The 21,935-nt window shown below is 37.2% G+C and overlaps 1 protein-coding gene across 6 annotated transcripts in view; it reads left to right on the forward strand.

Annotated features, from left to right (window-relative positions):
• Positions 1–16,005, forward strand: part of FAM114A2 (family with sequence similarity 114 member A2) — a 53,333-nt gene extending 37,328 nt beyond the window's left edge. For 3 of the 6 annotated variants that reach the window (XM_017875713.1, XM_017875714.1, XM_017875715.1), the window contains 5 exons: positions 2,249–2,371; positions 2,839–2,978; positions 8,290–8,362; positions 11,178–11,231; positions 13,058–15,990. In XM_017875713.1, the coding sequence (XP_017731202.1) occupies positions 2,249–2,371; positions 2,839–2,978; positions 8,290–8,362; positions 11,178–11,231; positions 13,058–13,192 (525 nt within the window). In that variant the 3' untranslated portion in view covers positions 13,193–15,990. Of the gene's footprint in view, positions 1–2,248; positions 2,372–2,838; positions 2,979–8,289; positions 8,363–11,177; positions 11,232–13,057 lie in introns of all 6 variants that reach the window. The other 3 variants (XM_017875719.1, XM_017875716.1, XM_017875718.1) reach the window with 1 other exon arrangement.
• Positions 16,006–21,935: the final 5,930 nt, after the last annotated feature.

A 21,935-nucleotide genomic window follows, 5' to 3' on the forward strand; every position in this document is an offset into this window, starting at 1 on the left:
CCCAAAACAGTAGATGTTCTTCCCAGTGTTCTGGACACTGGGTATGCAAAGCCAAATAAAACACACTCTAGCTATCCTATAATACATAGTTTAGTTAAGTAACAGATAATTCTATTATATTTGGTTAAGTACTAAATTTAAGTTACTTGAAAGAGATGATATCTGGGTAGAGGATTGAAAGAACAAGTACAGTAGAGGTCATTCTTACCGAACATAAAGTGGAAAGTGTTAAGAGATGAGGCTGGAAAAGTAGGTAGGGTCTAGGTCATGGAGACTTGTTACATCATGTAAAGAACGTGATCTAGTTGATGAGGAGCCATTGAAGGAAAGAGGAATGGTCAGCCCTGGGCTTAAGAGCGATCACTGGTAGCATTATGGAAGATAGATTTAAGATAAACAGATCAGAAGCAGGGAGACCAGTCATGAAGTGGCTCTGAACTCAAGAAGTGGTAATAGGAAGGAGGAAGACGGGAAGGAAGAGGGTGACAAGGGACTTGGATAAAATCAGACCATCTTGGTGATTATTGGAGAGGAAAAAAATTTAAGATAGCACCTATATTTTGGCTCAGGTGACTGGTACATGGTGGCACTTCTGAAACTTTGGGAAATGAAAGAGGTTGAAAAATTTGGGGGTAGGAAGAGAAAGACAATGAGTTCAAAGTTTTTACTTGTTATATGTGTGATGCCTGCAGAGTGTTTTGTCTAGCAGGCATTTGGAATAAATTTTCAGGAGAGGTCAGGGCTAGAAATAAGGATCGAAGAGTCAACAGTAGGCTGAGGATAGTTAAAACCACTGGCATAGGATGGATGGAGAGGGAATAGGATGAGACAAGTAAAGAGTGAAGGCTAAACCTCCAAATAATACTGGTGTTTAAGAGACTGGCCAACTAGGATCAATATGTAAAAGAGACTGAGGAGGAATGATCATAAAGTTCAGAGGAGAACAGAAAAAAGTGGGGTTACAAAAACCGAAGAAAACTAGATTCATTACCAGGAGAATGGATAAACTGTGATATATACAATCATGCATTGTTTATTGATGAGGATATGTTATGAGAACTGCATCATTAGGCAGTTTTGTCATTGGGCGAATATCAGAGAGTGTACTTACACAAATCTAGCTGATATAGCCTGTTATATACCTAGGCTATATCGTTTAACCTATTGCTTCTGTACAAAACTGTACAGCATGCTACAGTACTGAATACTGTAGGCAGTTGCAACACAATGGTATAGAAAAGATAGAGTAAAAATATAGTATTCCAATCTTACAAGACCACCATTATATATGTGGTCTGTTGTTAACCTAAACATCATTGTGTGATGCATGACTGTATATAAAATGAAATACTACACAGCAGTTAATATGAATGAACTAATATATGCAACAACATGGATGAATCTAACAGACATTATGTTGTGCTTAAGCCAGACACAAATTAGAATGAACTTATATTTCTATTTTTATGCATTTTAAGATCAGGAAAAATTATTTATAGTGAGCAGAAGAGGGGTTGCCTTTGGGCAGGAGGAGGGAGACATGGTTGGAACAGTATTGGCGAGGAAGGGACATGAAGGGACCTTCTAGGGATGAGGAAATATTCTATATCTTCATCACAGTTTCACAGGCATATACACATATAAACATTTCTTAAGCCATACTCTGAAGATTTGTGCACTTTACTGTATGTAAATTATACCTTGGTTTTTTGAAAAGCTGATTAGAGGCCAAGTGCAGTGGCTCACGCCTGTAATCCCAGCACTTTGGGAGGCCGAGGCAGGGGGATCACCTGAGGTCAGGAGTTCAAGACCAGCTTGGGCAACCTGGCGAAACCCCATCTCTACTAAAAATACAAAAATTAGCCAGGCATGGTGGCGGGTGCCTGTAATCCCAGCTACTCGAGAGGCTGAGGCAGGAGAATCTTTTGGACTCAGGAGGTGGAGGTTGCAGTGAGCCAAGATTGTGCCATTGCACTCCAGCCTGGGCAACAAGAGTGAAATTCTGTCTCAAAAAAAAAAAAAAAAAAAAAAAAAAAAAAACCACCAATTAGACAATTTAAAAAAGGAATGATGGACAGCAGTGATAAGTGTTGCTGAGACTAGTAGGATAAGGACTGAAAAGCTAGATGGTATGTTCAGGTAAGAACAAGTGCCCTTACTTCTAGGATGCTATTGTGTTCCTGGTAGGTGCACAGTAATTTTGGTGAACTGAATTGAATTGTTGATGGCCAATATTTTTCTTATTTAGGCAAGAAATACCGCCCACGAATGGATCAGGAAGTCTCTGACCAAGCCATTAGCAGAGAATGAAGAAGGAGAAAAACAGTTGGAAGCAGAAAATACTGAGCAAGTCAACAAAAATTCAATAGAGGTAGCCAAAGCAACTAAGCCTTTTTTGTTTGTTTTAGTAGATTTGAGATGTATCACAATCAAGGACCCAGGCTCCTAGTTTTTACACTGCTATCCATAATTTCAACCTTGTGATCTAGGATTGTAGCATCTTAGATCCAGACTATAAGATTAAAGGAGGAGTGAAGAAAAAAGAGAGAAAGGATGCATGTGTGTTTTGTCATGAGGAAGGTTCCCAGAAACTGCTGCCTGACGCTTGTTATCTAAATCATTTGGCCAAAACTTAGTTACTTGGTCACACCTGACTACAGGGGAACCTTTGTGTTTGTAGCTTTGAGCCCAGCTGTAAAATTACATCACTGTGGAAGAAGAAGACACTATTGGAAGGCAACTATTAGTCTCTGCTACAAATCCTGTAGTATGAGAGAAAGAAGATGGTATCATTTCCACCAATTGTTATGCTATGCTTTGTTTTGTTTTTCCATCCAGGATATCCATGTGTTTGCAATCCGGAGCCTAGCTGAACTGACTGCTTGCTCAATTGAACTGTTCCACAAAACAGCTGCATTGGTTCTGCATGGCAGGAAGCAGGAAGTGACAGCCATAGAAAGGAGCCAAACTCTTTCCCAGTAAGTGTAATGAGAATTCCTCTAAATGATGCAAATTGCAGGAGTTTTCTTGGCCTATTTCCAAAGTTTTATAAACATCTCTCTCAAGAAACCATTCACCTCACACCCATCCACATGTTAGATGGTTTGTTTATTTTGGTTGTTTTTTCCTTTTCATTGAACCATGATAAATCAGCATTATAAATCTGCTCTATCTGCATCTTTTATGAAGAGCTCAACAAGAACTATTATAACTTTTTTTTATTTTTTATATTCTTTTTTATGAGACGGAGTTTCAGCTACTGTTGACCACAGAGCTGAGAGTGCAGTGAGCGGATCATCAGCTCCTGCAACTCCGCCCTCCGGGTTTACGCCATTCATCACTACCTCAGCTCACCCAGTAGCTTGGAGCTACAGCGCCGCCAACCTTCCCATGGACTGTTATTAGTATTATTATGATAGACGGGGTTTCAACTGTGTTAGCCAGGGAGGTCCTCCATCTCCTGACCCATCGGATCCGCGCTCCGGCAACTCCCAAAGTGCTGGGATTACAGGCTTGAGCCACCGTGCGCGGCCTGAAAACTATTTCTTTACAGATTATTAGCTTTAATAGGAATGGAATTTGGTGTAAATGAAAACAGAGAAGAGTTCTAAGAACCTCAGTTCTTAATAGTAGTTATTATTGAGTGCTAATTATATACCATGCCAAGTGCCATGCTAAGGGATTTGCATGTATAACTTCTAATTTGTATAACCCAAAAAGTAAGTGATTAGTCCAGTTTTAATCATGAGGAAATGCAAACTAGAGGAGTTAAGTAATCTGTCTGTGTTGTGTGACCTGGGATTTAGACCCAGGTCTAACTGAGTGTCCTGAACCCATTCTTTTTTTCTCATTATATTGCTGATTTATACAAAATTTTCAAAATAGTATAGATAATCATAGGTGGGGAAGAAAAAGCCCAGTAGTTTCTAAGTAAATCTCCTGATTGAAATAATGAGAATTTTAATTAGAAACAAATATATGAGAGTGCCCATTGTTAGAACTGGGAGGGGCTGTCAGTCTTCTGCAGACTTCCTCTTTACTTGCACCATCACCATCCCACTACACTATCCCATAAGAGGGGGCTTATTTGTCTTCTTGAACGTCCTTAAGGATGAGAGACTCACAACCCTAAAAGGAGCCTGTTCTGTGGAAAAGAGGCTATTTCTGCTGCTTGAAATATTCTTTGAAATGTGGTTCACTCCCTCTCTGAATTCAAGTCTACTCAAGTGCCACCTTTTTAGAAAAGCCTTCCCTCACCACAAAGTCTGGAATAGCATCTCCAACCATTCTCTGTCCTTTTACTCTGCTTTATTTTCTTAGCTTATATCACCACATAACACTTATATGTATATGAATATATATGTGTGTATATGTATACATATTTGTGTATGTGTATATATATGTATATGTATATAGTCTCCCCTTAATTTAGCAAGTAAGTTGGAATCCATGAAAACTGGGACTTTTCTTGTTCACTGATATGTTCCCATTGTTTGAAAGACTTTAAGTAAATAAAATCTGGCACATACAAGACTTTAGGTAAATATTATTAAAGATGGACTAATCACTTACTTTTGGAGTTGTTGTAAAATTAGAAATCCCTTAGCATGGTGCCTGGCATGTAATTAGCACCCAGTAACTAATAACTGTTATTAAGAACTGAGGTTCTTAGAATTAATGAATACATATTTTAACTTTTCTAAATGGAATGTAGGGTCTTTTGAGTATGATGTTGTCTCCTTAAAATATATTTTAATTATTTTCTATTTGATTTAACTTGAACATATACTGCTTTCTAGAGGATTTTATAGAGAAATGTTTTCTAAGGACTGAACTTCCTTTTCTGTAGCATGAGTGCCTGCTCAGATGGATCTTCTTATACATTGGCGGGCTGATTTAGGCATACAGTAGTACCCCTTATCTGTGTGGTTTATGTTCTAAGCCCCTAGTGGATTCCTGAAACAGTTGATAGTACCACACTTGATTGCCATCATTTGGAACACATTTCCATGCATGTCTTCCACCCACAAATTTAATGCCTTTTCCATCTTTTAAAAAAAATATTTTATTGGTACAGATTATATATATTTAATATATAATTCATATATTATAATATCATATAAATATGATTCAGTACATATTTGTCATGAATAAGAGTGTATATATAATAATTTACATATGTATAGTATACTACTTATATATTTATAATATATTAATACATAAAAATATGATTAATTTAGTAATTACTATATATTTTTATATAATATATAACATATATTTAAGTAGTGTTCTATAAATTATATAAATATGTCATTTTTATATTCTATGTATCTATACATAATTTTCATAATATATAAAATATATGTATAGACTATTATATATTAAATATACATTATATAAATATATAATTAATATAAATATATAAAATTATGTATTATATAAAATTTTTATATATGTTTGATATTTTTAAAGTATGGTATATTCTACTATTGCTATATATTAAAATATATAAAATAATATTATGTATATAAATATATTTAATATTATATATTAAATCATATATATATATTTTATATCATTATATATTTATGATACTATATTATATTATGTATATATGTATTTCATTATAAATATATAATATATGTATTTATGTATCTATATATAGATACATGACATTTATATATGATTTATATATTTATAGTATATGTTTATATATAATTTATATATTGATATATAATTTATATATTATATATTTTTATATATGGGTCTGTGTGAGTGTTACATGCATAGAATGTATAATGATCAAGTCAGAGTATTCGGGGTATTCATCACCTTGAGTGTTTATCATGTCTATATGTTGGTATCATTTCAAGTGCTCTACGTTACTTTGAAATACACAAAATATTATTGCTAAATATAGTCACCCTATTCTGCTATCAAACATTAGAATTTAGTTTTTCTATCTAACCGTATGTTTGTACTCATTAACCAACTTCTCTTCATCTCCACCCACTCACCTACCCACCTTTCCCCATTTCTGGTGTCACAGTTGTTCTATTCTCTGTTTTCGTAAGAGCATGTTTTTCTAGCTCCCACATATGAGTGAGAACATGAGGTGTTTGTCTTTCTGTGCTTGGCTTATTTCACTTAACCTCATGACCTGTAGTTCTATCCGTGTTGCTGCAAATGACATTTTCTTTAATAGCTGAATAGTATTCCATTATGTATGTGTGTGCATGTATGTATATATACACACACATATATATATACACACACGCACCACATTTTCTTTATCCATTTGTCAACTAACTTAGGTTAATTCCATATCTTTGCTGTTGTGAATAGTGCTGGAATAAATATGCAGGTGCAGGTATCCCTTTGATATATATATTTATTTATTTTCCTTTGGCTAAATACCCAGTAGTTTGGTAGTTCCATTTTATTTTTTGAGAAATCTTCATACTCTTTTTCATAGTGGTTGTACTAATTTAGGTTCTAACAATGTATAGGAATTCTTTTTCTTGGAATTGTTGCCAGCATCTATTTTTTTTTGTCTTTTTTTTTTTTTTTTTTTTTTTTGAGATGGAGTCTTGCTGTGTCACTCAGGCTGGAGTGCAGTGGCGCAATCTTGGTTCACTGCAATCTCTGCCTCCCATGTTCAAGTGATTCTCCTGCCTTAGCCTCCTGAGTAGCTGTGATTACAGGTGTGCACCACCATGCCCAGCAAATTTTTGTATTTTAGTAGAGATGGGGTTTCACCATGTTGGCCAGGCTTGTCTCAAACTCCTGACCTCAAGTGGTCCACCTGCCTTGACTTCCCAAAGTGCTGGGAGTATAGGCATGAGCCACCATGCCCAGCCATTTTTTTGTCTTTTTAATAATGATAGCCATTCTAACTGGGGTGATATGATAGCTCACTGTGGTCTTGATTTGCATTTTCTTGATTATTGATACATCAGTGATATTGAGCATTTTTTCATGTATCTGTTGGTCGTTTGTATGTCTTCTTTTGAGAAATGTCTATTCATGTCCTTTGCCCATTTTTTAATGAGTGTTTTTTACTTTTACTGTTGAGTTCCTTGTATATTCTGGATATTAGTCCCCTGTCAGATGAGTAGTTTGCTTTTTTCATCTTACTCAGTACGTATCACCCACTGTGACTAGAACTTTTGCAGTTAGTGGTGCAACAGCAAAAGTGGCATGATTTCTTTCTCCTTCTCACAGTTTTATGGGTAGAAGATTCATTCTTATTGTAGATTTAGCTGCCTCAGCATATAATTTTATTTTTTCTTACAAAGTGAGGATCTCGTACCTTTTCACTTCAAGGAAGCACTTTATGGCTTCTCTTTGGCATGTCTGAATTGCCAGCATCACAACTCTTGGGCTTTGGGGCTGCCTTAGCCCATTTAGTATTACTGTAACAGAATATCTGAGGCTGGGTAATTTACAAAGAAAAGAGCCTTATTTGGCTCATGATTCTGGTGACTGGAAAGTCCAAGAGCATAGCACTGGCATCTACTTGACTTCTGGTGAGGGCCGTGTACTGCTCCACAACATGGTAAAGAAGCAGGAAGATGAGTGGGTATGTGCAAAGAGACCTGCATGAGAGACTGGACTTGCTTTATAACTACATGCTCTCTGGGACCTAATTTATTCCCACCAGAGTGAGAACTCACTGACTACTGTGATAATTTCATTAATATGTTCATGAGGGCAGTGCCCCCATCATCCAAATAGCTCCCATCCGGTCCCACCTCCTAATACTGCCATGTCGGGAATAAAATTTCAACATGAGTTTTGGAGGGGACATATCAAAACCATAGCAGGGGCCATTATTAAGTAAAATAAGGGTTACTTGAACATAAGCACTGTGACAACACAGCGCTCAGTCTGATAACTGAGATGGCTACTATTAATAGCTGACTCATGAATGGGTTCTGTGGGTATGCTGGACAAAGGGATGATTCATGTCCTGGGTGGGATGGAGCAGACAATGAGAGATTTCATCACACTGCTCAAAACGATGTGCAATAAAAAACTTATGAATTACTTATTTCTGGAATTTTAAAAATTATTATTTTCAGGTCATTGTTGACCATGAGTAACTGAAACTGCGGAAAGTGAAACCACTGATAAGGGGGGCTACTGTATTTACTCCCTTGAAAAGCTTTATTCTTTCACATTTAGTACCAGGAGTGATTTGTTCTGTTCTGACAGCTGTTAAATACAGCTTATTAAAAAAATAAAAAAAGAGAAAAGAACATTTCTGACTTTCCCTTTCTTTCCTAGGATGACAATTGTGTTGTGTAAAGAGTTGTCCTCTTTGTCTAAAGAGTTCACCACCTGCCTAACAAATGCTGGGGTAAGAATTCATGCCTCTTATTGCAATAATGTTTGTCTGGTTTCTTTAGCAGTTTAAATATCATAAAATTTGCTCACTTTAAGTGTACAATTCAATAGTTTTAAGTTTTTAGTATATTTACAGAGTTGTGCAGCCATTTTCATAGTCTAATTTTAAAACACTTTCATCAGCCTTCCCCAAAACTCGTACAATCCCCATTCCCTTTCACTCCATATTTTCCCAGCCCTAAGCACCATGAATCTACTTTCTCTTTCTATAGATTTGGTTGCTTTGCATCTTTCACATAAATGGGATTAAACAATATGTGGTATTTTGTGTTTGGTTTCACTCATTTAGCATAGTGTTTTTGAGGCTTATCCACGTTGTAGCATGTATTAATGCTTCCTTTTTATTACCAAATAATAATCTGTCTTATGGATATATATCACATTTAATTTGTTCATCAGTTGATAGACATTTGGATTATTTCTGCTTTTTGGCTATAATGAATAATGTTGCTGTGAACATGCATGTATGTTTTTATGTGAATATGTTTTCATTTCTCTAGGGTAGATAGCTAGGAGTGGAATTGCTGGGTCATATGGGCGATATAGTCATTAAGGAATTACCAAACTGTTTTCCAAAGTGGCTGCACAATTTTACATTCTCACTAGCAATATATAAGGGTTCTAGTTTCTCCATATCCTTGCTAATACTTATTGTTGTTTGTTTTTATTTTAGCCATCCTAGTGGGTATGAAATGGTATCTCATTGTGGTTTTGATTTACATTTCTCTAATGGCTAAAGATGTTGAACATCTTTTTTTTTTTTTTTTTTTTTTTGAGGCGGAATTTCGCTCTTGTCGCCCAGGCTTGAGTGCAATGGCATGATCTCAGCTCACTGCAACCTCTACCTCCTGGTCCAAGTGATTTTCCTGACTCTGAGTCCCGAGTGGCTGGGATTACAGGCACCCGTCACCATGCCCAGCCAACTTTTGTATTTTTGGTAGAGACGGGGTTTCACCGTGTTGGCCAAGCTGGTCTCGAACTCCCGACCTCAGGTGATCCACCCACCTTGGCCTCCCAAAGTGCTGGGATTACAGGCATGAGCCACTGTGCCCAGCCAATGTTGAACATCTTTTAATGTGCTGATTGGCTGTTTGACTTCTCTGGAGAAATATCTATTTCAGCACTTTGCTTGTTTTAAAACGTGGGTTGTTTGTGTTTTTATTATTACTTGTAGGAGTTTTTTTTTTTTTTTTTTTCCTCAATACACGTTTCTTATCAGATTTTTGATGGGAATGTATTTCTCCAAGTTCATGAGTTATTTCACTTTTTTGATAGTGTCCTTTGCAGTGAAGTTTTACTTCTCTGTTTTCTTCTAAAAGTTTTGTTGTAGCCCTTATATTTATGTCTGTGATCCATTTTCAGTTAATTTTTGTGTATCGTGTAAGGTAGGGGGCCCTACTTCATGCTTTTGCATATGGATATCCATTTGTTCCAGTACTATGTGTTGAAAAGACTGTTCTTTCCTCCATTAAATTGTCTTGGCTCCTTTGTTGAAAATCATTTAGGCATAGATATATGGGTTTATTTCTGGACTCTTGATTTTCAGTCCATTAATCTGTATGTTTATCCTAATGCCAGTATCATATTGTCTTGATTATTGTAGTTTTGTAGTAGGTTTGGAATCAAGAAGTGTACGTCATCCAACTTTGTTTTTATTTTCAAGATTTTTTGACTGTTTAGGGCCTTGTGCATTTCCATATGAATTTTAGAATCAACTTGTCTATGTCTAATTCTAATTAATTTTTGTTCATTTCTATTTATGAAGTTTTCAGTGTTTTTTATGCTATCTTCTGAGACCTGTAATGGAAATACAGACCTTGATAAAATTCAAACTTTAGATTTTGACTCAGGTTTTAAAGAGCAACTCTGTACTTAGACTATGGCAGTGCTCACAGTATGCAGTTGCTAGTCAGTGGGAAAGATGTAGTTAAAGCTAAAGTCTTTTGGGGATTTTCAAAATTGGAATTGTAAAAATTTATGAAGATGTGTGAGTTATGGACGATGATTGAGAAACCAGTAATAATGAGTTAGGATAAAATCAAGGGCATTTTAAACAAGCAAATGAAAATCACTTTATAGTAAGTATATCAGTGTCAGTGTAGCAGCAAAATTACTGTGGGTTCTTAAATTTTATTTATTTATTTGTTTATTTAAAAGCCCTAGTCATGAACATTCTATTTGTTTTAATTAAGACCATGGCCTAAGTTAATTTTTTAAAATTTGAGTTTAGATTATTCCTGTAAAGGATAATCTTTTGGTACAGCTTCACTTTTCCCTGTAGTATTTGTTTCCTGAAGTTAATCTTATAAGGCCAAATCTTTCTGTGTGTTCCATAAAGATACTTTAAGGTAGCGTATCAACTATAAGATGCTGACACATACAAGTATTAAATTACATTATTTATTTATAAGACTTTTCTAAACAGCCTGTGTTAAAGACCCTTGAGTTTTTTGAGCACATGTTCCATATCTACATATTTTGTTTTAAAATGGTTCTAAGATTTTGTGGTCAAATGATACTTTTTAAAGTCAATAAAAAGGTATAAAGCAACACACTCTCAATATGGATAGCACAGAAAGATATTAAGAAGGAAGTTTAAAACACAATTTCACTTTCTGAAGATGACATTTTGCTGTCAGTCCAGACTTTTATGCTTATATTTAATATTTACGTGTGTGTGTGTGTGTGTGTGTGTTAAAGTGTGATTGTACTCCACTTACTGTTATTTAACCTACTCTGCTCACATAAAAATGTATTCTTTATTCCAGGTCAAAGAAATGGCAGATGTCCTTAACCCATTAATCACTGCAGTATTTCTAGAGGTTAGTAGTAATTGTTTTTTAAGTCTCTGACTCCAAAGGTATTATGTACTAATTAATTAACTCTTCTGAAGCCTTTTGTTTTTGGCTTTTTTATTTTTTTCACCATATTGGTAATTTAACCATATTAATGTAGACATGACCAAAATAGTATATATTTGATATGTATTCCTTCCTTATTAATTACAAAGCATACAGTTGAAGCTGCAGGGTAAAGTACAATGGAAGAAGCAGTAGATTATCATTACTTAGTACTAATCCTTGACAGCTTAATAGACGGTTCACAGTAATGAAACACCTTCTGAATACCAGCTGGTAAACATGAAGGGCTGAAAATTACAAACAGGTAAGCGCTGCTTCCTAAAGGACTAAAGTTTATGCAGCGGTTTGTTTTAAAACAAAACATTTTGTCATTTCCTTGCTAGGAAATCATGCTTTGTTTTGTCAGAAAGGTAGTATTTACATTATCCTCATCATTCCATTAGATTTGAGAAAGTAGATGGTTTAAGTCAATGGAGAAGAGGATCTTGTGACTGATTATATTACCTCCTTATGTGATGTTTTCTGGATTCCATGTTTTAAGAAGTCTACTTTGAAATTAACTGTGCAAACAATATAGACTTTTGATGATTTTTTAAAACATGTTTATGTAAGTCTGGAGGGAAAAATATATATTTGATAGTTAAGTTTTAGATGTTAATTGAAAAAATGTTTTAACTACCAAACTTTTACTTCTCTAGTTTTAAATTCTTTTGACATTACCATCAAAGAAATGATTTTAATTCTTTAATTACACAGTTTTAATTGAGTTGTCAGGGAAGCTATTTTGATCACTTAAGTAAGTTTTAAAAATATAAGTTTGTGATTTAGTAAATGGCAGAGTGGTGCAGTAGAAAGGACTTTGTAAACCAGGAGCCCAGTGTTGCTCTGGTTCTTCCTTGATTTGTTGTGTGACTCTGACAAACTTCGTTATTTTCATGCGCAACATAAGAGATTTAACTAGATGATATCTGAGGTCTCTTGTGTGTGGGAAATTGAGTATTAAAGGTCACACTGAATTTTAGTTAGGAATACTTGCCATTGATAAATTTTAAAAAGGTAATCTCACTTGATATGGGCTCCCTATTATTTTAGTTGTTTTTTTTTTTTTGCATACAGATTTGAAACGCTCTTGTCTTTGAAATTATACATTTTGTCTTAATGTAATGAAGTCTTTGTTGATATTCTTTTGAAAGGTGAGGGCTTTTCAGTATAAATGAATTACCCTCAGCAAACTGAGGGTAATGATTCTCTAACACTTCTGAAAAATGTTGTTCAAGGTAGAAATATATCTACACTGTCATCTTTGAAAGCAATATTCTTTGTTTATGTGTGTGAGCAGTTATTGTGCTCAGTGATTGCATTGAGTCCATGGAAGAAGAGCTATCATAATGGGCTAGAAATTCTATAGGTGTAGGATTTATAGCCTTCTGAAAGCCTCTTTCAGTAATTGACCACAATATTGTGACAGAATCTTTCCCACTCAATAAAGGAATAAATAAGCTTTGAATGCCAAGTCTGAGCAGGTTGCCAAAGAACAGCTACCATTTCTGATGGGCAAGTTGGACAAAAATGCTGACATTCTCTTTTGGTGTTCATATCATCTTAAAAGCTGGATCCTTTTCCCTATAATAGAGTTTACCAAAATGGCCAAGTCACTGCTCTTATTTGCCAGGCTATGAATTCAGTTAGATTACAAAAATTAATCTGTTCCCCTTGTTGTCTTACAGTATATCTTCTCTTTTAAATAACTAATGTTTTCTCTTTTTTTGTTTTTTCAATCCTGGCAGGCATCAAACAGTGCCTCCTACATCCAGGACGCCTTTCAGCTACTCTTACCTGTGCTAGAGATCTCTCTCATTGAGAACAAGATTGAATCACATAGGCATGAGCTGCAGGGCCAGAAGCCTTTGTTAGAAGATTGAAGAACGGAGCCGTTTTGACCTGGGACTTGTGATGGCCAAGGAATGCCACCTTATCTGGCTACTCCTACAGAAATGAAGGAGTGGGGTTATTTTAGTATATAAAAATTCAGGCAGGAGAGATGGTTTAAAGAGAAAGATTGTTGCCTTCAGTGTTTGATTGAAGTATTCAGGTCCTCACAGTATTCTTTCCAGTTGTTGTAATTCATAAATTATTTGAAAAGAAACTTCTGTAGAAAGTCCAAGAACAGTAACTCTAGATAAAGGTTAGTGGGATACTCAGGCAAGAATGTTGGTCTTTCTTTGACATGTTGCAAAATGTTATCAATTTTGTCATGGATATAATTTGCAGCCCATGGATACAACTGGTTGATAAGCCAGAGAAAAATAATTTAGTGTTCTAAACTTCATGGCATGTGTGGTTTATTAATGCCATGTACTTTCTCCTTTCTGGAATAAAATCTATGGCTGTAAAAAAAACAGCATATGTAAACTCTGTGATGATTACCCTTTATCACATGAATTCTTGGAAATAGAAAATTTCATCTGCATTTTTAAATTCTTAGTAGATATTTGGCATTGAGGAGAAACTTGTAGACTATACAGCCACATGAATTAACTATAGCAAAGTGCCCTTTTTCTTCAAATTGCTCCCCCATCCCCAGGATGACACATTTCATGTCATAGCTGAACCCTACTCTACTGGATTCAAGGCCAGTAAATGCCGTTTAGAGAACCAGTTTTATGTGTGCAGATATTCTGAGTCTCTTCAAGATGTGTTTCGTGTCTACCCTATATGCAGGATAAATTCTTTACAGCAAACTCCAAAGGAATGTTGAAGCTGTTTTAGCAATGAGGTTTTTTTTGTTTGAGTGTTGAAGTGGGCCATAGTCCTTTAGAAATTATGTTCATTTATAACAGGATTTAACTTCTAAGGCACAATTTATTTTTTCCTCATTCTTTGTTTGTTTTGATGTATTCTTTAGCATGTTTTTGAATATAACTTTTATCCTCCAGATCTTAAGCCTTCTTCTGCTCTGTTCAACAACTTAAACTATTAAGCTGTCATCTTCCTAAAAGCTGTTTTGGTATCCACTCTTCTTAAAAAAATTCTCCAACTTTGTGGTTTTTAATGATTAAGGTAATTTGTTAGCTCTGCCCCTCATCTTCTAAAACCTTTGTAATAAAATGTATCAATCATGTTATTTGATCCTTTCATTTACTTTTGTAAACACGAGCCCTAATATCTTACTCAGACCAAAAAAAAATAGGAATGCAAAGCCATAACATAGATTAGTATAAAGACTGTTTCCATGTAATATCTTTCTTTGGGGCAGGAGTCAGTAAGCAAGGAAGATAAATAAATTTGGTTTAAAAATGTATACCAACAGCACTACAATGTTACTCTGCCTATATTCTGTCTTAATATGATCAGAGAGTTTTGAATATTCCTTTTAAAGACAAATTTCACCCTTCCCAGCTTGAATATTTCTGAAGTTTGAGAAAAACAGTTGCCTTCTGGTTACAAAGGCTGGTGTCTCCAGTTTTGAAGTGTTGCCTCAAGCTTGGTTGATGTGTCTGAACCTGTATCCCTTGAGGGCAAAGTTTAGAAACTGGTCACTTTGCCTGCTGTCTGTTCAGCCTTTTGTACAATGGCAGTGTGGCAACTTTAAATCCTTAACCTAGAAACGTATTTAATGTTTTTCTTTCAAGAAATGGGGTATAAATATGAAGGAGAGAGTAACAACTCTTTATACACCTGTTCAGATTTCAGCACTGAATTTGGCAAATTTTAGATTAGGTCTCACATAAGGTAAATATGACTCACTAACTCTTTTTTTCTCATCATCCCCATTAGCTTCCCCACCCCCCATACATATGTGTGTGTGTGTGTATATATATATTTTAATGGAGTTAGGGACCACTAGTGAAATGATGAAAGGCCCAATTCTGAGTAACAATTGTCTACTCTTCACATAAAATATACTGAAAAAGAATTAAGGTTCCTTGATCCAGTAGATATAGAGAAAAATAAACATGACAGATGAATAGGTAAATTCAGGGATCACTTTGGAACCTGCTGGATTATGGTGATGGTTTTTGGATAGTATGTGCTTCATTATTGTATTTGGGGTAGTTACAGTCTTGTAGTTTTTTGGTAACACCTACACTTTTGGTACTATTTTCCTTTTAAATTTTTGGTGTCTAAGATTTACCACTAATTACTAATATATGCCTTTCCAATTCACTTAAAACTTTAATAAGTGAAATGTTCAAGTTTTGCTAGGGTAAATTTGTCTTTTCCTGCTATTGAGATTTTTAAAGGCTGTGATTAAGAGAGATTATTAATTTGATCTAAAAGAAGTAGAAACCTCTATGAAACTATTTTCCTTTACATAATACCTTAGAAATGTGTTAAAGACAAGCTATATTTTCCTTACTTGTTTTGATAGTTTTTTTTTTTAAGCATAGATCTCCAGGTTGGCAGGCCTCTGAAATGTGAAATTATAATTTTTATAGATGGCATTACATCGAATCTGAAATCAGTGCTAGGCGTACAAATGTGATTTTTTCAATCCTATAACCGAAGAACAAGATCTCGTGGGTTCCTACTGCTGAAAAAAGATGTTCTCTTTTGTACTTGTTTTTAATGAAAGACTTTTTTGAGGGAGAGCTATTTTATAGGTAGTTGCTATTGATGTCTCCATTTGAGAAATAGACATTTTTCTGTATTTCTAGAGGTGTTCTGAATTTAAGCCTGAATTCTTCAGTTTAGAAAAACCCAGAATAAAATTATATCCACAGTGGGCACTCAACAAGTGTGATATTTCACAATGTCAGATACTAAGATGTTTTATTATCTCTTCGTGTATGCGTGTGTGTGTGTGACGGAGTTTTGCTATTGTTGCCCAGGCTGGAGTGCAGTGGCGTGATCTTGGCTCACCGCAACCTCTGCTTCCTGGGTTCAAGTGATTGTCCTGCCTCAGCCTCCCAACTAGCTGGGATTACAGGCATGCGCCACCACACCTAGCTAATTTTGTATTTTTAGTAGAGATGGGGTTTCTCCATGTTGGTCAGGCTGATCTCGAACTCCCAACCTCAGGTGATCCACCTGCCTCGGCCTCCCAAAGCGCTGGGATTACAGGCATGAACCACTGCGCCTGGCCCTTTTATTGTCTCAACAACACAACATGATGTCTCTTTTCATAAAAGACTTAAAAAGCATTTGAGAAATGAGTAAGTTCTAAAACTAATAAGCCTCTTAGTTAACATGTCATAAAGGCCTCTGGCAACTGTATGAAGAGAATTTTGAAAACTTGCCCACTGGTCTGACTTTCTGACTATATCCTTGATGTTCCTCAAACACTAGTTCATTCGGTCCTCCCTGCTTCACTTGAAGCCCGTCCTTCCCTGTTACTGTATCGTCCAGCCAAATCCCAAAAGCCCTTCATGTTTAATTATAATTTCCCCAATCAAGTCCTAAGGACAATTTAAAAAAAAACCTGAATATTCTCTCAATTCATTTGTCCTTTGAGCTAAAAGCAAAGGAAGATAGATTATAGTTATCATTTCACCCTCACAAGTCAATGTTGAACTTGCCAGAATGTAAGTATCTGACTGACCTACCCTTATAAGAACAGATACAGAAACTGCAAATTGAGTGAAGCCATCATCTATTTCTACTTGTGTTGTCTCACATTTGTCTCTCTCTGTATACATTAGCCATTCTGTGCTCCCAAGCTAATTATAAAGCTGTTCTATATAGTGGAAATAGGTGATCAAAGTATGATTTCACAAATCACCTAGGTTATTTCCATAGAAAGTGAACGTTGTAGCTTCACAATGCTTAAAGAGGGGGAGAATAATGAGAACAAACCTCACAGGGAATATACTCTATAGAACAGGTACGTTAACCATATAGTAAGTAAGTTCCAAAATTATTAAAAGTCCAGTTGCTCAGTTAGGATAGGAGCAGACCTCTGTGAAGGGTAAGTCTAGTTAATGTTTGAGATATACCTTTCTACAAGTGGTTTTAGGGGGAAGCTGGCTTGACCACCACAGTGGAGACACATGCGACAGGTGAGGTCCCTCTAGGGCCGGTCTTCAGATATTAGCACGAAGGCTATAGGGTGTCATCCTGTCACAGGATGACGGAGCACATAGTCTGAGCTTTCTGTATTTGGAGAAGCGTCTGACAAGAGCGTAGCTCTGCCTAAGCTCTCCTGGTGTCTGTTAAACTCTTGAGTGTATATGTATTTTTGAAGTCCAGTAGTTGAGGTCGGTAACTTGGTAATTTGCATATGGGGAGTCTGATAAGGTTTAATGTAACAGTGCCAAGGGGAGAGGGGCTCACGCCAAGTTCTTACATATGGAATCTGATAAAGCATCATACTCTTGAAGGGAGAGGGAATTTCACTCCAAAACATCAAACTATGTAAGAAGCTATATTACAAAAGAAGTTGTTTTCCCAACTTGACTGTGAATGTACCAATATGTTTAATTTTTTTTTTTTTTTGAGACGGAGTCTGCCTCTGTCACCCAGGCTGGAGTGCGGTGGCGCGATCTCAGCTCACTGCAAGTTCCTCCTTCCGGGTTACACCATTCTCCTGCCTCAGCCTCCCGAGTAGCTGGGACTACAGGCGCCCGCCACCACGCCTGACTAATTTTTTGTATTTTTAGTAGAGACGGGGTTTCACCGTGTTAGCCAGGATGGTCTCGATCTCCTGACCTCGTGATCCGCCCGCCTCAGCCTCCCAAAGTGTTGGGATTACAGGCGTGAGCCACTGTGCCCGGCCTATGTTTAATTTTTTAAAGCGCATTTGTAAGTTGGAATGGAGGTAGTTGGCTACAGAGTTGCTACCAGCCATCCTCACCTGGGTAACTTGCAGTGACCTTGGCAATTTCAGCCAAACCTGTTTAAACCTGAAGTGTCTACACACTGTAGCTGCTTATGTCAGAATTGTAGGACTTCTCTTAAGTATTTAATATAATTGGGTCTTCCTTTACTTCTCACAGGCATGTCTTTAAGAGCAATAGAAACCACACAATTAGCTTGTATGTTGAAGCAAACGTTCAAAATAAGAATTGAATAGTATGCAGTTATAGTATTCAGTAGATCAACAAACACTTAAGTACTTTTTTTCCTGCATTTATCTTGCTTACCATTGAGTTCCCAGCTTCTGACACAGGGTCTGGAATGTAGTAGGAAATGTTTGTTGACTGACTAAAAGAAAAGGAAAACATAAAGGAAGAAAATGAAGGAGGCGGCAGGGGAAAAGGAACTAAAGATAAAAGCAAAAAACAAAGAGTGGCCTACTGTTTTGCTACCAGCAGAGAATATAAAGCTGGAAGGGACTCCAGAGTGTATATGGTTGAAACTTATCATTTCACAGCTAGGGATGTGGATGCCTCATAGGAGGAAGTGACTCTCCCAAAGTCACACCATTGGTAGGAGGCTCGGTTGGACCTGAGCCCAGGTCTTCTGATCCCTGGCCTGGGGTTCTCTATGTTATACCAGAATCTTACTGGGGTTCTGCACCTATATTGAGAGGTTACTCCTTCCCAGACAACTGGGTTAAGGGCTGGGAGAACAAAATGCAGAATACGTGATTCCTGTCCCAGAGGAGCTCACACTCGTGCCAATGGCTGAGCAATCTCAGCTTTGTAGCTGCAAAGCCCTCTGAGAAAGTGAAGTAAGAAACCAGCAGGACTTGTTTTCTGGTCACCACCCTACTGTCCTATTCTGGACAGGAACTGATCCAGATAGGGTAAAGTTTAAAAAACCAGCAGAAACCAGCAGATGGTGACAAAGGTGATCCCTAGTTGCCCTCATTGCTTATTGGCATAAGACGCTCCCACCAACGCCATGACAATTTACAAATGCCATGGTAACAACTCAGTTATTACCACCTCCTTTCTAGAAATTTCTGAATAATCTGCCCCTTAATTTGCATGTAATTAAAAATGGATATAAATACAGCTAGCCAGCAGCCCACAAGTACCAACTCTGAGCACACTGCCCATGAACCCTGCCCTGCAAGGAGCAGTACCATTCAATAAACGATCACTGTCTAACACCACTGGCTCACCCTTGAGTTCTTTTCTGAGTGAAGCAAAAAATCCTCCTGGGCTAAGCCCCAATTTTGGGGCTTGCCTGTCCTGCAACATGTAGCAACCACAAAGGGATGAATACAGCAATCAGGAGGCAGTGACTAATTCAGCAATAAGACAGTGGAGACAGTGGCAACAGAGATTGGTGGAAAGTCAAGATGAAAGACAGTGAGAGATGGTCACTGACAAGGAAGTGAGAGGCAGCAGTTGGCGGTCAGTTGGATAGTAGGACAGCAAAATGGAGAAATGATCGTCAGCACTATGGTGATCAAAGCTGCAGAGCCAAGGGGTCTTTTAAGAGCTGTCTTTCCTGGGGAAAGCCAAAAATGCTCCTGGACAATTTTGGGGCTTGTCCTGCCACAAAAAGAAGGGAGACAGCTGCTTTGTTGTAATGAATTGTGGCTGAGTTGGGTGGACATGTCCCAAATCTGGTTGTGATTGTTGAGTCAGGTAAGCATTGCAAATGTTTGCAGATGCATCTGTCAATACCTTCAAATTGCTACTTTTGTTTTGGTGATTTACGTCTTAAGGGGCCAATTTCTGCTTTGTCCCAGTAGCTGTAGTCCCAGCTACTCGGGAGGCTGAGGCACATGTAGTACATGTGATAAATGTACTACAGAATCATCTACTGTACATGAGCCACTGGTTGTTAAAAGAGGAAACTAGCATGTATGGAGCAGTTTGAATACCAAGCACCATGGGACACATTTTTCCTCACAACTGCTCTGTGATGCCAGGCAATGGCACTTCCAGTTTATGAGCTGCCAGGAGGGTGTAGAAGTTAAGAGCAAAGACAGGCTCAGAAAGGAATCTCAGCTCCCTCATCTTCCAGGCCTATGACCATGAGCAAGTGACTTACTCCCTTAATTCAATTTTGTTATCTGTAAAATCAATCTCATAACAACACTTGCTTTATAGTTATTGATAGGATTGAACAAATAATTTATGTAAAGTGCCTGCCACATAACAAGATGAGCTTATGCTCATGAATTCATAAGCACTATGCCAGGCATTGTTCTGAACATGTATTACATGTATTAATTCAGTCCTCACGACAACCCCATGAGACAGGTACTGTTGACATGCCTATTTATAGATGGAAAAACTGAGGCACAGAGAGGTTAAGTAACTTACCTGGGGTCACAGAGCCAACAAGTGGTAGAACCAGGATTTAAAGTTAGGCAGCTTGGTACCAGAGTTCCTGCTTTTCACCATTTCATTGCACTGTCACTATAAACTGTTAGTAAAGAAACCTCAACAACTATTAGTTACTTTTTTATGATGAATATGAAAGAGATTCAGGGGGTTACGTGACTTGCACAAGATTTCACAAGTGTACATGGCAGAGCCCTTGCAGTGTGAGCCAAGGTTGTCTGGTTCCCTAACTCATGCTTCTTCTGTTGTATTTCTTTAATAGGAAAGGCCTGGGAGGTGCCTACTTAAGAGATAAATGTCCACAGGAGAGCATCTGGACAGAGTATCTACAGCCACTAGGAGCTGGCATAGAAAGGACAGTGTGATGACAAGTCATGCTTGCCACAGCAGGAACAGGGGCTTCAGTCAGGTAGTAGCGTCTGTATCAATTCGTGATCAGAAAGAAAAGTACACAAATGTTCTTAGCAGCTTTATTTGTAATAAATAGAAGATACTTTAGTAAAAGATGCTTTATTTGTAAGAGCCCCAGGCTGGAACCAACACAGATATCTTTCAGCTGGTGAATTAAACAAACTTTAGTACATCTGTACCGTGGATTGCTCTCAGCAACGGAAAGGAATAAACCATCAATACATGCAAAAACTTGGGTGAATCTCAAGGGAATTGTGCTGAGTGAAAAGATCCAATTCTAAAAGATTACTTACAGTATAATTCTATTTATATGGCATTAAAATGACAAAAGTTTAGAAATGGAGAACAGATGAATAATTGCCAGGTGTTAGGGATAGGGGAGGAGGTAGGATAGGTGTGGTTTTAGAAGGGCAATCCCAGCACTTTGGGAGGCCAAGACTGGCGGATCACGAGGTCAGGAGATCGAGACCATCCTGGCTAACACAGTGAAACCCCGTCTCTACTAAAATATACAAAAAACTAGCCGGGCGAGGTGGCGGGCGCCTGTAGTCCCAGCTACTCGGGAGGCTGAGGCAGGAGAATGGCGTAAACTCGGGAGGCGTAGCTTGCAGTGAGCCGAGATCCGGCCACTGCGCTCCAGCCTGGGCGACAGAGCGAGACTCCATCTCAAAAAAAAAAACAAAAAAAAAAAAAACAAAAGGGCAACAGGAGGGATCTTTGTGGTGATGCAGAGTATCTTGACTGGTGGTGGTTGGTAAGTGGACACATGAGCCTACACATGTGATAAATGTATAGAACGAAATGTGTGTGTGCCATGCACACACACACACAACATATAAATAAGTACTATTTATATTTATATGGTATGTGTGTACACGTGCGTGCATGTGCATGCATGTAAGAAAACTGAGGAATCAGTGTAAGAGATGGATTGTATCAATGTCAATATCCTAGTTGTGAAAGGATACTTAGTTTTGCAAGCTGTTATCATTGGGGGAAACTGAATAAAAGATACACAGGATTTCTCTGTTTCTAATAACTGTACGTGAATCTGTAGTTATCTCAATAA

Source organism: Rhinopithecus bieti, unplaced genomic scaffold, assembly GCF_001698545.2.
Source record: "Rhinopithecus bieti isolate Rb0 unplaced genomic scaffold, ASM169854v2 scaffold_7673, whole genome shotgun sequence".
Lineage (NCBI taxonomy): Eukaryota > Metazoa > Chordata > Mammalia > Primates > Cercopithecidae > Rhinopithecus > Rhinopithecus bieti.